The sequence below is a fragment of the Pollicipes pollicipes genome, unplaced genomic scaffold (genome assembly GCF_011947565.3).
Source record: "Pollicipes pollicipes isolate AB1234 unplaced genomic scaffold, Ppol_2.1 Scaffold_5724;HRSCAF=6776_pilon_pilon_pilon, whole genome shotgun sequence".
NCBI lineage: Eukaryota > Metazoa > Arthropoda > Thecostraca > Pollicipedomorpha > Pollicipedidae > Pollicipes > Pollicipes pollicipes.
In genome coordinates, this window is record NW_023596746.1 from 24,399,625 (window position 1) to 24,416,846 (window position 17,222).

Sequence of the window (17,222 nt, forward strand, 5' to 3'; positions counted from 1 at the left end):
ATTATGATATTAAAACAACATTACGATGCCCCAATTATGATACAGCTAAGGCCTGATTACGATGTGGCTCGTGCCGCTGCGGCGCCGGCCCGGCCCGTCCACCGGCTGACGCTCAGCCGCACCGGCGTCTAATCAGCTCAGAGCAGTCCCGGCCCGGCGGCCGACGCGCTTCCGGCGCTGACGCCGCGTGAGCGGGCCGGGACGCGCCGCGTCGCGTGCCGCGGCCGCCGCGGCGCGGGCCGGGCCGCCGCGGAGCCGGCAGTGGCGGCCGCCGCGGCGCGGGCGGGGCCGTCGCGGAACCGTCGGTGACGGCCGTCACTGCAGCCGGACCCGCTCCACGCCGGTGGCGGCCGGCCCTGGCGGAACGCGCGAGCCCGAGCAGGCAGGTGGGGGCGCCGCGCTGTCAGGATGAGGACCGGACAGGCAGGCCGTCGTCGGGCAGCGGGCAGGCCGACCGGGCAGCGGTCAGGCCGACCGGGCAGCGGACAGACCGACCGGGCAGCAGGCAGGTCTGCCGGGCAGCGGGCAGGCCGGCCGGCTGTGGCGGCTGGTGTGCGGCTGGGGCAACTCTGAGCCGGGCCGGCCCGTCGCCAGCCCGCACAGCCCGGTGTGCAGCTGAGCCATGTCGGAGCCGGACACCTGTGTGTACGGCAGCGTCCCCCGCTGACAGGCAACAGAGCGCGGCTCCCAGACAGAACTCAAAAACGGCCTCGCACGGCACTGATTGAGGAAAATGGCAACAGCGTGCCACGCTCCCTCGAGGAGAATACATTGGGGTCGACTGGCCATGCCGGCAGCGACGCGAGCGCATGCCAGTGCCACAAAGAAAAAACGGGGCGAAAGGTGCATCGCCTCATGCAAGGCTATGTTTAGCCGCTTTTATGATAAATGACCAGAAGTACTATACTCGGACTGCCTGACACATGGCGGCAACAGCGTAATTGGTATGTAAGGCTGTGCGTGTGTGTGGGCAAGGCCGGATTCAACGGCGCTTCAACATGAAAATGTCCTCTGGGGTAGAGATGGAGGCCGCGCGAGGAAACAAAAACTGCTGGTTCCAGCAAGATCGACCGGGGTCCTAGGAACATCTTTGTTATCTTTTATTATTTATGTATTATTATATTGTATTTGTTAAGACATCTTGTTGGAATCTCGGGACCGCCATGAGGAAAACCCGCGATTTGGGGAGGGCTTTCCACCGAAAAGGAAAAGGCTGCTTTCGTCGAGAATATTTGAAGGAAACCATCTGTCCGAGGACATCAATCAAATCGTGCGGTGGTCACCAGCGTTGGGCAAATTCCCAGCATTTCCAGGGTTGGAACTGGAGAACAATCTGCTTCTTTTGTATCTTCTTCAGCAAGCGACTGCGGCTCGCATTCCACGGAGTCTAAACAGCTGACGAAAGTTATCTGACGTATCCGAAGCTAACTGAAAGTATCAAAACTTAACAATGGGTAATAGCTCAGCCGACTGGCGGCTCTGCTTTTGCGCTCATAGTGCGCAGTATTTTGGGCAAACGAAGTTCCCACTTAAGATAATTCAAGGGGAAAAAATATGGTTTAGACGCAGCGCCTAGCCGTGCCATTGCAATGTCAATATCCGCAATCCAGGTCACCTACAGGATTTTAAGTGACGATTTCGATATTCAGTGCCCATGGCGAAGGAAAATAAACACGAATCTGGCGAAACGGTACTAAGTTCGGACTAAGATCTGTGTACATTGCAGCGGACTTATTTTTATGCTGCCAAAACGCATGAAGAAGTGTCAAAATTAAAATCAAAAACGCAACTGAGAAGTAGGTTAACTCACCATTATTCATCAATGCTCGTTCTTCATTTGTTTTACCCCCTGCACCCTATCATCATGTTGCGGTCTGTTTAGCTTGGTGCCGTTTGTGGCTCACGAGCACCTGACTACGTAATCCTGCTCCAATTCCGTCCCTTTCCCCGTACCTAACCTTTCCATCTTTACATCTTAACAATGTTCATTCTGCCTTTTCTATCTATGCCCCCCCCCCTAAGCATCGTCTAATTTGTTATCATCGCAACTGGCGTGTGTGTACGTGTGAAGGAGGGGGAGGGGGGGAAGGGCAGCACATAATGGTACCAAACCGTGCAACAGAAATCGATCTGAAACTTGTCGTGGCACGGCAAAATTCTAATAAGCGCTTGGAAATAACATAGGCTTACTGGTTAACGAATCCCACCAAGGTAAATGGCTAGCTATAAGGAGCAGAACATTATTAAAACTGGGGATATCATGCAAACAAAACGGCATGCAAATACTAAACACATCGACAACACACCGCTTATTTTAAGATAGACGGACCAGTCACATGGTTGGTGGTTGAAACATGTCAATTAGTTCTTAAATGCACATGTGTAGAAACATGCTGCTCTTCAGGTGCTGATGACTTTCTATAATTGTTCGCCGTAAGTTTAACTTTCATAGTCTGTAAAACCACTAGAATTTATGGTGCCTTTCATCTAAGTCTGATCCTCGGAATATCTCTAGATCATTGTATTACATTCTTGAACTCGCGAGATCCCGAGATTGAGAATTGGTACTGGGGTCGCCACCAGCGGCATCCGCTGTGGCGACCGAGCTGCTGCAGCGGCGGCTAGCACCGGCTGGCCCGGCCCGGCCGCACGCAGACGCCGAGGAGAGCAGAGACCGGAAGGCCCAGGGGATGTTAGGTTTGGTGAGACGGCGGGGCTGGAGCTGCAGACCTTCCTCAAAGCTGGGCACTGGGTCAGCCGAATTTTCGAGGCGCAAAGCCATTGGTTCGTAATGTGGAGAGATGCAAGCAAACAGCTGCCTGCTGCGTGTTTGCCCAGCGTACAGGACGTTGCTTGCGCATGATAGTGCACCAATCGGCGACAAGGTAGGGTAAAACGCCTTATCTGCATACGTCTAGAAGTTTTATGGTTATGTTTCACTAACCGCCATGCTTCAGAACGCTAGACTCTGGTATTGTCCAACATGGGTATTCGCCTCTTTTATTATCCTTCTAAACATTCCAACGACGGCAAAATAAAGCCATGGGGAAAATATTGCACTGGTGGGCGAACCAGTAAGGAAGCGTCTTTAAACAGTTTCCTACCGCTCGTGCGTAAGTAAAAACTGTACGTGAAATTGGTACCTCGCTCTTGCCAAGTTTTTTTGGAATGGCAGACGCGACGCTCGTCTGCAGTCCCAGATGGCCAGTGCCGACCAACGCCTCCAACAATTTGAAGGCTACACCGGCTTGAAATGAAACTTTCATGCACCGACGAAATACTACCATGCCCAACGCTAACTTACTGCGTGGTTTCTGACGAAGTCGAAAATAGTGGCCACAATGCAATGCAACTATGAAAAGAGTCATGAAAATAACGATGCTGCGAGTCCACAGCTGTCTCATTATGCAATTCTATATATGCTTTTATATATATATATATATATATATATATATATATATATATATATATATGTGCAATATTTATGCGATTTTCACCAGATAATTCATTACTCGCTCAAAGATGACCGCCACCTCAAACGGTGCAGCTCAGCATTGCTGACTTAAAATGCAAGCGCGGCACTTTTACACAACGGTCAAACTTTACTGCTAAATTGAAATAGTGTTTATAAACATGGCTGACTACGGTGTGTGGGGCATATTGACACCTTTCTGCTTTGAGCCTGTATTTGGGAGAAGACACAGTTTGTTTTTCAACAAAGTGTTCTAAAAGACTTGCATGGTATCTGCCTACAGAGTCTTGGTAACATGGCGAAAGTCGTACGACGGATTTTTCAGGGCGAAAGCACAAGCCAGTATATTTTTAGTTCCATGTACGACAGCGCAGGAGAAAGCTGGAGGTAAAACAGTGGTATTACCCTTATTCCTCGGGAAAAAACAGGAGAATGAAGATATAAGTTGGCTGATATTTCGGCAACATGCCTTTATCGAAGCAAGAGCAGAAGTGAATTCGCTTCTGCTTTTGGAAATAAGGCTAATAATGCTGTCTTATCTACGTGAATAATGTTCCTCGCCAATGACTGAACAACTTACGTAATTTTGAACTGAATGAAAGAGGGAGGTCATGGAGCACATCGCTGATACCTCCATCTATAGACAGGGACAACAGCGAGCACTGCATGTTGCTCTGCATGACTGCCAGCATGTTTAGCTAGGAGCAGCCGTCTGGAGCAAAAGTGACCTTCCCAGGTCCACTGATGGATGTCACCATAAACACTTTAGTAGTTAGACCTCCAATGAAGGGGGGAGGACGGATTTTTGTACGGAGGACCCACATTCTATCTATTATTCAGGCTCCAGAAAACGACAGGTAGGCTTTCAGAGACACGCACCCGCGCCCGTACAGCCACCAAAACAAAGTCAATGGCATAAAGTGTGCTGCTTTTTTCTCCGTATTAGCGTGTACAAAGATTACGAAAACAAAACGTGCGACAGTGCTACATAGGAAACCATGCATTGTTAAAACATTTGAATGTGAATACGGAAATTGCCTACACATTTTTCTATTGTTCCTCAATTTCCAATTGTCTTTGAATTCAGAGCCTCATACTCCCTGCATGTATCGCATCTGTATTGTCTCTATGGGGCGTTGTCATACGTCTCATGATCACCGGATCTATGTCTGTGTTTAGTTAATATGTGTATGAATTAGCCCGCATATTAGGGCACATGGAAATGAGATAAAAGGGAATCAGTTAGAGATACATTTCGGATTATTCAAAATGTATGACAATACATTAAATCCATGTCCCATTCGCAACGCATCACGTTTCCTATCAGCGTCATCTAGAGTGCGCACCAAGTTGCCGAGCATCAGTTGTTGGGTTGAAGCCATAGTAATACAAATATCCGTACAAAAAGAGAATGGAAATAGGGCTTCCCCTTCCCAGATTATACCAGAAATTCCTAGCCAGTTCTCAGTTTAAATGACAAAAGGCTAGGCTTTTTCAAAATATATGCATGTGCCGGCCGCGTTGCAGGGAAACAGTCAAGAAATACTAATTTTTCAACGCTTTGGTAGTCTTTGCGCTCTGCATGACTGCACACATGCACGCAATTACATCTAGGTCCAGTAAGGTGGAGTCATTTTTATACATAGCGCGATCACCGGAATGGGGCATTTCCAACATGTCTACTTAAAAAAGGCAAATGCATGGAAACAGCCGCACTGTCATGAGCCGGATAAGCGAAAGAAATTCGGCTTTTATGGTGTTCTGTTTTCGATTTGCTACGCGGTAAAGCAGCATAGCCGCCAAATACCGCGTAGATGACTTCCAACAAAAGGCCATTACTAGTGAGGGACCTCACACACTGCATTCTAGCCAGTAAGAGGTTTGCTGCCAGCTGGACCTTCACGACTAAATTTTTAAGCTAGCGGGTACTTCCAGACGAGCCCAAAAACATTATCAATGCTATGTGGTCCATGTTGTCCGCGTGAATCCATGAGGGGTATGAAACGAAGGGCTACTTTTGGACGAAGTGCATCTCAGCTGAGCAATGCACTCAGACTTCTAGGAACATTCACTGAGATGTTTGGGTGTTGCTGCCAGGAAAAAGATTTCTGAAAATCATGGACTTGAAGTTTCTGTTTCTTTGTGGTCGCTCCAGTACGATGCGTTTTGTGGCATGACACGATCGAGGTATTGACAGACGGGACTGTTATCATGTACTGGACACGACAGCAAGACGTAAGCGACTGAAGCCCGTCGCCTTTGGAAGCCCAAACGAGAAGGCCGCATCACTGCATGGGAACATACCTCTTCCATGAGAGATGCTGAAAGATGCTGAGAGATGCGTACGGATATTTAGGATTCGTGTGCGGATTTACAAATGAGTGCTGGAAGATAAGGTCGCCATGAGTGTGGCAATTTTGATCGCGGTGATCATTAATATGGAATAGTTTACTCATCGGTAACCAAGAGTTAAATGGGACTGAGGTTGATGATGATGTAGGGGGTGAACTTATAGAGCATGCAGCCTTAACATCACCACATTTTGGGTGGCCCTGGTCTTCAATTCCTGCCAACATTCGCACAAAAGATCCCTGCACATCAACACCTATCCCTCACACAAACCGGCCGTGTGTTCGGTCAGTGGCACGAGGTGAACGGCCGGGCGCCTGCCGGCCCGCGATGTCAGTTGAGTGGCCTGCACCGGAGCGCACACGCCACCACCGCTGGAATGCCGTGCACACGCTCCTTGCCCAGAAACAGACCGCCGTCCGTCACAGAGCACAGAGCACCGAGCACTCTGTCACTGACGGTCGTCAGTCGATGCATCATCGCATGACATCGGCTCCACCCAAACAAGCTCTCCAGCGCCGGCTTTGTGCACGTCGCGCCTGATTGCCATGAAATGCGTGGACGTGCCAGGCCTGCTACTGAATCGCCTGATAGCACTGGATAAGTTCGAGTCCGGCAATGTATCGAGTCATTCCGCCCGGCAGGAAACCCTAGCCATCAATTACACATCATTTTGCATGACCAGTTCACAGACCGTGATCGCACGAGCAGACAAACGGCCGCGGGACGTCCGGTGTCATCAGCCTCGAAGCGACCCCTTCAACCACGCATGACCTCTTCACGTGGCGGGCGATGAGCCGATGGCGGGGCACGTGCTCCGGCGCCACGTGCTCCGGTCGTCACGTCACGTGGAGAGCATATTCGGTACTCACGTGTCTTACTCCGTGGCTCGCGCGGTCCGTCGACCGTCACCTTCATGCACTTGTTGTAGGTCATTATCTGCGGCGGCGATGTCGATATTTGTATCGTAAGGTTGAAGCTCTTCCCTGAAACGGAGGTGGGCAGTCAGCGTCAACAACAGCTGAACCTGGGACGCACAGCTCGTGTGGCGGTGTGCGCGGGCGCGTTCCATTCCAATGCCTCAGCCCCCCCCCCCCCCCGCAAACTCAGCCCGGGGGCGGGCGCCGCCGCTCTTCGATACCTTAATTTCGGTGACATCGCGTTGACTGTCACAATTTGTCCGGGCCCCTTATTGGGTGGTGAACGGTGGTTGAGGTCGGGCCGGACGTTCAGTGGCGCGGTAAAATTCGACGCCGCGGCTGCCGGTCGTCGGCGCGCTGGATGCCGTCCCGCCGGTGATAAATGACCGGCGCCCGAGACGACGTGTTCAGTCGCTGACAATGGCCTGATTCCATCAAAGCTCCATAGGGTCTGCATTCGTGTCTTGATGAAGATCTCTGCGGTTTGATTCACTGAGTACTATATCGGGCCAATGCTAAATTTTGTAGGTGGTTTGTGGCACAGCCATGCCTTGGAAAAAGAATCTTCTGGTCAAGTTTTTTTATAAGCTATACAAATTAAAAAACATCTGCATTGCGGTACATTGCGGTACAAAAACATTGCGGTACAAACCATAACATAACGGGATTGTATCAGAATGTTAAGGACTTGCCGCTTGTCAAATTGGCATTTCGAGGGCAGAAATAGGTATAGGTGTGCTTAGCCTTTTTTGCTAACTACTGCCAGCCAAAGCTTAAATGAAGCCGAACACCTCAAGTAAACTCTGTGGTAGAGCTTAACAGCGATCTGGTGCTCAAGGAGATTACCGTGTAGTTTCAGCGCCACTTGCCGTAAAGCGGGGAAAGAACTGAGTGATTTGGCGGATTTCGGCCGCACCCCTACCGCTTACGCCTTCTGCACCTTGTGACACTGGCATCCCGGGAAGCAGGAGCCTGGCGCTGAAGCTGCCTGCTACTGGTCGCTTCTGCCCGCGCGGTGTCGGTTATATCGCGTTCCTAATCTTGTTGTTTACGTAAGCCGATCGCTACGTCGCCGGCTGGGTATCCTGCGTCGCCGGCTGGCTGGGCACCGCTGCGCCGCCGGCTGGGCACCCTGCGTCGCCGGCTGGCTGGGCACCGCTGCGCCGCCGGCTGGACACCCTGCGTCGCCGGCTGGCTGGGCACTGCGTCGCCGGCTGGCTGGGCACCGCTGCGCCGCCGGCTGGGCACCCTGCGTCGCCGGCTGGCTGGGCACTGCGTCGCCGGCTGGCTGGGCACCGCTGCACCGCCGGCTGGGTGTCCTGCGTCGCCGGCTGGCTGGGCACTGCGTCGCCGGCTGGCTGGGCACCGCTGCACCGCCGGCTGGGCACCCTGCGTCGCCGGCTGGCTGGGCACTGCGTCGCCGGCTGGCTGGGCACCGCTGCACCGCCGGCTGGGTGTCCTGCGTCGCCGGCCGGCTGGGCGCCGCCGCGCCGCCGGCTGGGTGCCCTGCGTCGCCGGCTGGCTGGGGCACCGCTCCACCGCCGCCGGGTGCAGGTGTTGGTGCCGGTCGTGCTGCGCCTCCTCGGCACGTCCGGCTGTATCAGTATTTCCGGCACTAATTTCCGCCTGCCACATGTGCTGTGCTCATGTAGAATTACATGGACGACCGGCGACAACTGGGCAGTCAGAAGCGAAGCTGGATAGTAAGAAGAGAGGCGTCTACCAGTCAATGAGGAAAATATTTCGGCATTACGCTATAGAGATCGACAATGGTATTGCGCAAAGTGCCCACCAAAGGTCTGACAGACCACCATACCTGCATGGCAGAATGTGAGCATGACCCAGCAGTTACGACGCCTTTTGCGGCGAGTGACGAAGGTAGGGTCGATGCGCGGTTAGCTTGACCCCATGAGGGCTGGAGCGAAGTCGCGTGTGATTTGGAAGGTAGTGTTCGGTAAATGGCAACTTCATTTGTTTACGGACTTACCAGCAAGACAGGTAGGTCATACGTTAAACATTGTATCATATCGGATACGTTCCTACGTTTTGAGTGATAATGATGTAGCATTTACGTAATTTGGCGTATGTCTGATCAATATCGCATGGTTGTCGTGTATATCAAAAGGTTTTCGGGAGATTTTCAGCATGCATTGTTGGTTATCAAGCTTCAACAAGTGTTTGCGTTGACTCTCGTGACGTTTGTCATTGGTGGTGGACCTCCGAAGGGAAGTTCAATATTTCGCATTGCTTTCTTTCTGCCACCAATATTTTTCGTCACACGGGAAGTTGTTGGCCCGCATACTCTAATGTGAAGATACTTAAGGTAAATATGACTATAATCCCGTACACATGTCAATCATGTATCACGGTTGCTTGTCACACAATGTACCACACGATCCGCACATACTTGTGATTCATGATAGCCCTTCACCCCGAACACTCCCACGGTTCCGCTGCAACTCATGGCGTCTCACCGCCGGTGTCAAACTGTCACCCACGTCGATCGGACGGTTTATGGGCCGGCCCAGTCATGATCAGGCCTGCCTCTAGAGCCGCTGGCTTCTCCATGCTAGAGCGCCCAGCCGTACCGCTGGTGCTCCTCGCCATCTGTCGCGCGCTGAGAGCCACCTTGCGGTCGTCTTGAAGATGACAGATCGGGGCTCAACGCGGTAAGTCCACAGTCACCCCACGGCTCGTCGCTGTTGCGACGTGACCAGTGTGGGCCCAGTTGGGGCAGTGCGTGCAGGCGCCTCCAGTGCCGGCACGTCAGCTCGTGCACTACATCGGTCGACACAGGCGATAAGGCGCGACACGTGTTCCGCAGCACGGGGCTGGACGTCCGCGAACTCTTGCACCACACAACCAAGATCACCTTGTGCCGCGATAGCAAGCACTCAGGAGGAATTACGGCGCCGACGCTAAGGTCTGTCGGAGGAAACCTATGCTTGGAACTGCAATGGCTATCACATACCTTTTTTCTTAGACTTGATTTCGTCTAGTGATCTTCGAGCATGACAGAAAGGATGTGAATCGATCATGCTGTTTGGGTTCTTAGAAGCGAGCTTTCGCCACGACATCGAAACTTGATACGAACGCCTCAAAGCCTGACGAAGAGGGATGATGCCTTGAAATTTGTCATGTTTCAGGAAACCTGCATATGCGTGAATATATATATATATATATATATATATATATATATATATATATACGAATATCGCTGCGCTGCAGCCTAAAACCCTTATGGCCTACACGCACCGACGTGCCAACCGCGTGCAGAGCTCAAAGTGGTGACGCCACGCGCACCAGGCATATCATTATGTTTCAACCATCCAGAAGCGTAGATTCAGAGAAAGAACGGTAGCCGCTCAACTAAATGCGGAAAATCTTGTTTTTTAACTGTTTTGGTACTATTGTTACCATCCAGGCCGTAGAGTTAACACTTGCTCAACCCGCAAGAAGGCAGCTATAGAAGGCAGTTGGTTCCCCCGATCCCTGCCTCTATCCCTGGTTCCAGACTCCTCGTGGAAAGATGGGTACCTGTGGATACCGCGTACGCGGTTGAACCAAACCACACGAATTCTGTGGCGTTTTGTAACAAATGTCGCGGATCTGTTTGGCTCTCATATCTCATGCTACGAAACAGATGTTACCTATCTAGACTTATCGCTCCCGTCTCTGTTTGCGTTACAATTCCATCCATGTAATATGTGATACCTTGAATCCTCCTTTGTGAAGATGTCGCGCCTTACGACGTGCGAGAGGCCTCGGAGAACTGCACCTCCCATTTAATCGAGCCACTCAAGTCCCTTCCAAGCCCTACACCTAAATCGGCAAGCACGGTTGTGTCCCCATGCGATTGAGGATAAAGGAATCTCTTATGGCTACAGGGAGATGATCAGGCGGCGCGGGTCAATCTGGTCACCTGTCCGATCCGGCCGCTCTGGGATCATGGCCGCTATATGAAAACGCTGGGCACTGGCGGTGCAGTCAAGTCCATACACGGCGCCTCGACGCAGTCCGCGCCATTATGAGGCCATTACTAGTATGGTATCATGATCAGCTGGAAGACGATCGTGTGCTGTTATGGGGAAGAGTGTATTCCACGCTGCCAACAACCCACTCGAACAGTTGGACATACCGTCACACGGCCAGCCATCCCGCCACACGCCAGCCATCCCGCCACACGCCAGCCATCCCGTCACACGCCAGCCATCCCGCCACACGGCCAGCAATCCCGCCACACGCCAGCCATCCCGCCACGCGGCCAGCCATCCTGCCACACGCCAGCTATCCCGCCACACGACCAGCCATCCCGCCACACGGCCAGCCATCCCGCCACACGGTCGGCCAACCTGCCGCACGCCAGCCTTCCCGCCACACCGCCAGCCATCCTGCCGCACGCCAGCCATCCCACCACACGGCCAGCCATCCCGCCACACGGCCAGCCATCCCGCCACACGACCAGCCATCCTGCCACACAGCCAGCCATGGCGACACGGCCGGGAGGGGCGCGGCGCCGTTCGTGACGGGCCAGCCCTCAGTGTGGGAGACGTCCCGTCCGGTCGCGGGCAGGCCGCTGACGCCGGCTCGTCTCGCCCGCGGCCCGCGTGCCATCGGGCTTTCATTCCTGCCATGAGCACGGGCCCTTGTGGTGGTGCTGCCGCAAGTTGTGCTGTTTCAGGCGCAGCTATCTCCAGGCACAGCAGTCGGACAGCGTTTCACTTCAGCTCAGTGGTGGCCCCGGGCCGCAACTGTGGCATAATCAATGCGAGTGGGTGCAAGTGTTGACTGTCATGCAATGATATTTGAGGAGCCACGGCATCTATAAATCTTCGTCGAGTTCGCATAGGCCGAGAAAGTTGTAGAGCTAAAGACAATAAGTGAATCCTCCCCGAATTCTGGCGGAACACCAACACCTGTTAAATGTACGCATCAGTCAAGGCTTGCTATAATAGGACTTTGGGCGCAACGGCAGTCTGCGCAGTTGAATTCTGATCATGGAAGCGTTTGGATAAACATAAATGTGCCCGCTGAATGTTTCCACACCAGTTATCATTTGCCACGATGCTCCTTTACGTGTTCAATGCTACTGCACAGAAATCTGCGGAACGTAGTTTCATGCGTCCACCCAAGGCCCTAACCAAACGGGTTTGCAAAAATCTATGTAACCAGCTTGCTGGGAAAATGCCTCCTAATATCGTGCGTATGCTGTGTTGCTTTGGAAGAATGCTTTAAGTCTCGAACCGTTCTGACTTTTGTGGCGAAACACATTATAGTTTAGGCTACAAACATAAACTGTTCCGCTTCTCTGGATATAAATTCTTTAACCACTTGATAGCTGTTCATTAAAACGAAATCAAGCATGCGATCAGACCTATTCGTCGTCTTTTTATAAGTCTTATTTGCCCTAACCATGCTAAGTAAATCCTTACCCATTGCTATCGACAAACTGAGCATGGCACCCTGGCTGATGAAGACGTTGGCCGAGTTGTCGGTCCGTCTTAAAATGGTCTGCCGTATCACTTATTTGCATATCCACATCCCACCCTGAATATTTGCCCAACACCCCTATGTCCTTGCGTTGAGTAGTTTGACAGACACCGAACTGTGTGGGGCAGCATCTTCTAGTATATCAACGTATCGGCAAACGCTTATGTTGGTGTAGTTCCATGCACAAATTAACAAACGTACGCAAACGCATGTAACGCATGGCTGGCAAAGTCTTTCCATATTTCATTTATATTGTCATCTTTAAGCCTCGTGTTTCCTTCCTTGTGTTCATGAGAGTCAGTGCGCATACAAAATATCAGAATTTGTATCCGCGAGATATCAGCGATAACAGGTACAGCTTATGATTGTCTACGTTTGTGTGATGCCACACGCGCATACTTGCGCATATGCAAACGGTTGCTTAGGAGATCAGTTCAAAATGCGGCAATTCGCACCAGAAAATATCATTTCGGAACGTCCTCTACAAATAGATGCTAAAAACATATGCGGATGCATGCACTTGTGTAAAAGATCATCTGAAAGTGCAGCAGTTGACAACAACAAATATATTTTTGAAAATGCTTCGTGCAAACCGTTCGTTCGTGCAAACGGCAGTTCCGACTTTTGTGAGATTTGCATAAGAACAATCGCTTACGAAAGGCCTGGGATACGTATATTTACAACACGAGCATTTGTAGTTAAGTTTAAGTTACAGTCACCATGAGTCCATGTCAAGCATCTCGTCCATGTTCGTAACAGTTGTCAATGCTTTTATTTCGCGCCATTAAAATGTTTGACACATGTCTAAGACTTAAAATTGGCAAACGCTCTAGCTTAGCCAGAACGAAATAAATGTTTGTGACCCCAAAAAGCGGTTTTCGATGCCAAATAACGCTGAACAACGAAAGTATTGTCTTGAGCACATTTTGTTTCCCTCACGTTGTCTCAAAGCCATGTCATAAATAATGTTTAAGCACGGGCATCAATTAAAGGGAAGTGTCCCGTCATGTGACTTGTCTAGCAGCCAGGACACAGCGAACAACTTGCATAAAAACCGACGCATAAAGACAAAAATGGAGCACAAAGAGAAAGACAGCACGTGAATGGGGAAAACCCATGACATTTCGTGCGTGCACGTTTGCTGTCAAAACACATGCATCTTACGGGCACGCGGATCAAAACGCTGCTTCGGCTGGAGCCAGCGCGCAGCAGTTACCCAGAAGTCCTTAAACAGCACGAAAATTTCGTCTTTCCCATTGGACGGTGAAGCTGTGTTGAAGATGGAGGATGTTGTGCATTGCCAATGCAACGCATTTACCACCCAACAATGGTTGTCCGTAGGTACCAATACCGTAAATGTGTGTGGTTGCATTTATAATCAATATGCTTTTCCAGACCAATATTACAATCAGTGTCTGTCAGTGCGCATGTTTGTTAGCTGTCTGCTGCACTCCTACAATTTGCTGTAATGTAAAGGAGACGAGCTGCATAGCTAAGTTTGTCACACCCAATCATACCTGTACGAACTTTTGTTCGATGCCAGTTTTTAGGGTGTACATCGCATGTGAAGTACCAGGGGCGATCTTTGCTCTAGAGGTGATTTTTGCCTCTCCGGGTTCCGGTAGCGGCCGGTCCATAAACTATAACACGTGCGCATTTGAGTTGAGAAATTCGGGTGATTGTTCGCATCTTCGGAAATGGTCCAAAGGGAAGTCAACACTGGGCACAAGTCTAGACAAACTGGAAGGCCTAGGTGATGGCGGCACGCAAACGGCACAGTGTAGAGGACAGGCCGCTCCAACCCAGTTATGTCCGTGTCCGTGTTTGTGAGCGATGGACTACCCTCATTCCAGCGGGCGTCATGAACCTGCCGCCTTTGAGCCATGCTAATGATTTGTGTCGAATCTCAGAAGCCAAATCAACGGAGACACGCAGCTCGACTATATGCAGCAGCATCTTGATTAGACCACGGATCATGCAGCAAGTCCACTGTTGCCCTTCCCCCTAGGAAAGCCAGCCATGCACCGAACAGACCTAAAAACGGTCCATCTGGACTGCAGGTCTCTCGGGTGAAAGCCGGCGACACTCGTCCCAGCAGCACCTATGACCGTGCGGTCGTGGTGCCACTCACCGGTGCACCATGAAGTGTGCGTTTTCAATGAATAAACAGCTTTCAGATACATACGTGGTCTGCAGTTGTCATGCGTTCCGTAGCCGTCATGAATTGCAACAGTTTGTCACTCCAGCAAGTTCGCAAGCAAGCCAGATGTATGCGTGTGCTTTTGATCAAAGCCAGCTCGACGTTGCCCAAAGACGTTACGCGCTGCACAGCTGCGACGCTGCAGTTCACTGCAGATATGCCGCAGGAAAAATATACTACGAAGTACACTCACTACCAAAAGTTGGATTGGAACGCAGATCAGAGGCCGCGTGCTCGCCCTCGCGTTACGGAATGTCTGAACGACACACCCCCAAAGTTGCACATCTTGTGCTAATAATGTGCTTTCTGGCACATATGACATCGTGTGACAGCTGGTAAGGGCGCAGTTTGTAGCGTTCAGCGAACACTAAGCAGTAAAGCGGTCCTGGCATTGCCTTCAAATGCAATGAACAAGTTATCCATGAATCAAATGGTGCGTTGCGGAAAACAGGCGTTCTAGTCAGTTCATTAGGATCGCGTGCTACTTTTGTCGAAACAGAGACAGACTGCCTTCAGCCAGCGTACGCACGATATTCATTCGCGCTCACGTAAAGCAAACAAGAGTAGGTGGATACACAGCGGTATAGTACCGACCCAAATGGCTTGTTATACCCGTTTGTTCGCTACCAGCAATATTTACCCGTTCACTTAGCAAATAGATCGTTATTTCATGTCACTGTCGTGGGAAAGTATTGAATATTACACTTGCTTACGTGATCCTTCGAGGGTTATGCCGACAAAGCATCAAATCCGTCGCTCTTTCAGGAGATATTTGATGTACCAGACAGGCTTTTAGGGCTTCATTATCTACATAACATTACACTGGCAAATCGCGTTACAGGCTTAAAGGCGTTCATAACCTCATTTTCGCACCTGACTCCAAATGTGGCACAAGTGCGCTTGTCATCGCACCAGGCGTCAAATGCACCTAGTAGTTCGCAAGCCTATTTAAAAAAGGCATTTAGTTTGCATACAGACCACATCTCGGAGCATTATCTGTGCTAATGTGCACTTGGGAGACACTTGGTGAACTGAGGAGCGATCATGTGTCTGTTGGGTCGGAAATTACCCACAAATTGAAAAAGGTGGCCAGTGTTTGGTTGCCGGTGGACAACCATTGATTATGTCTCATGGGTTTTTGCATGAGACGGACAGGAGACGAAAAGGGCTGAAGCGGCTATTCTGGGAAGGTCTTTAGCGCGTCAACTTTCTGGAGCTACGCACACATAACACATGGAGAGTGCTCACAGCGCCCTCACCTAATCTTTATAGCATCCTTGTGTACGAGAGGAAGAGGGATCAGTGTGGCCCCTCCTGTCATGTTTAGCCCTGTCTCATGGTGCCAGCTTGACAGAGCGTGCTAGGGTAGCTCCTCCTGTCACGTTTAGCCCTGTCTCATGGTGCCGGCTTGACAGAGCGTGCTAGGGTAGCTCCTCCTGCCGCGTTTAGCCCTGTCTCATGGTGCCAGCTTGACAGAGCGTGCTAGGGCGGGGTACGAAAGGCGAACTGACGTCACTCACTCTCCCCACTTCTCAGAACGTTCCGCCAGGCCTGCTGCGCGGTAAACTGCCATGTTCATGAGATCTGCGGTGCAGGGTGCACAGAGCGCGCGCACACGACAGGCAGCGGGGATGACGACAGCGCGGCACGAGGAGCATCCGTCCCTCGTCTCTGCAAGAATGCGTCATCAAGCCTATGACGGCGCATGGATAGCGCGCTTACGGGAAAATCGCATCTCTGCTTTCGCGCAGCTCTTCTTGGGGAGATCGCCCATCACTGGCAGGGAGTGATGCGTTGCAGCCGGCGAGAGGGGTACACCGAGCATCGGCCGTCACTGGCAGGGAGTGATGCTATCCAGCCAAGGAGAGAGGGGTACACAGAGGATCGGCAGTCACTGGTAGGACCCGGCCGGCGAGAGAGGTGTACACAGAGCGCCGGCCGTCACTGGCGGGACCCGGTCGGCGAGCGAGGGGTACACAGAGCGCCAGCCTTCACTGGCAGGACCCGGTCGGCGAGCGAGGGGTACACAGAGCGTCGGCCGTCACCGGTTGGATCCGGACGGCGCGCGTCACCGCGGCGCCGCCAGAGTCCGACCGCGCGAACCCGGCCGGCCGCCGCTCCAACGCCAGACTCACTTACCTCTACCGCTGCGCCCGACGAAGCGGAGATCGTTGAACTTGGCCACCTGGTTCTTGATGAAGGCCATGTTGTTGCGCAGCTCGCCGGATGGGTTCTCGTCGTTGCCGACGCGCAGGGTGACGGCCGTGCCGTCGGCCACCTCGCCCAGCGCGATCACCTTGAAGGCCACAGGTAGCGTCTTGTTGGAGCGCCAGTGGGAGGGCAAGCACGTGCAGACGAAGCACGGCGAGCCGGTGCGCACCAGCTCGTGGCCGTGCTCGGTGGCCACCTGGTTGTAGGTGCGCTCCGTCAGGTACATCTCGGGCGCGCCGTTCATGGCCGGCTCCCGGTAGCGCTCCTGGTAGCCGACGTGTCGCAGCTCTTGCGGCAGATGCATCGGGGTCCACGCGGCGGCCGCACGGCCGGCCACCTCACGGCGGATGGCGCGCGCGGCGGGAGCGGCGCCGGCTTCACAGGCGCCGCGCTCGTTGGCGCCCGACCACGCGCCGCTCACTTCAGCTCGCTCCGAGGCCGCCGCTCCGGCACGCGCCGCAACTGCGCTATGAATGACTGGCCCCCGCCGGCCGCGGCGCGTTGCCCGCTGCTGACTCAGTGGAGAGCGCGCATGCGCGCTGGAGCCGGCGCCGCCGCAGCGATCGCGCGCGTAATTTGC

The 17,222-nt window shown here is 52.4% G+C and overlaps 1 protein-coding gene across 1 annotated transcript in view; it reads right to left on the reverse strand.

The window, feature by feature from the left end:
* LOC119102855 (protein lozenge) overlaps positions 1 to 17,005 on the reverse strand; it is a 47,063-nt gene extending 30,058 nt beyond the window's left edge. Inside the window, exons 1-2 of the mRNA XM_037226307.1 lie at positions 16,571 to 17,005; positions 6,694 to 6,807 (exon numbers count right to left, since the gene is read on the reverse strand). Of these exons, the coding sequence (XP_037082202.1) occupies positions 6,694 to 6,807; positions 16,571 to 16,946 (490 nt within the window). The 5' untranslated portion in view covers positions 16,947 to 17,005. The remainder of the gene's footprint in view (positions 1 to 6,693; positions 6,808 to 16,570) is intronic.
* Between the last annotated feature and the right edge of the window lie 217 nt (positions 17,006 to 17,222).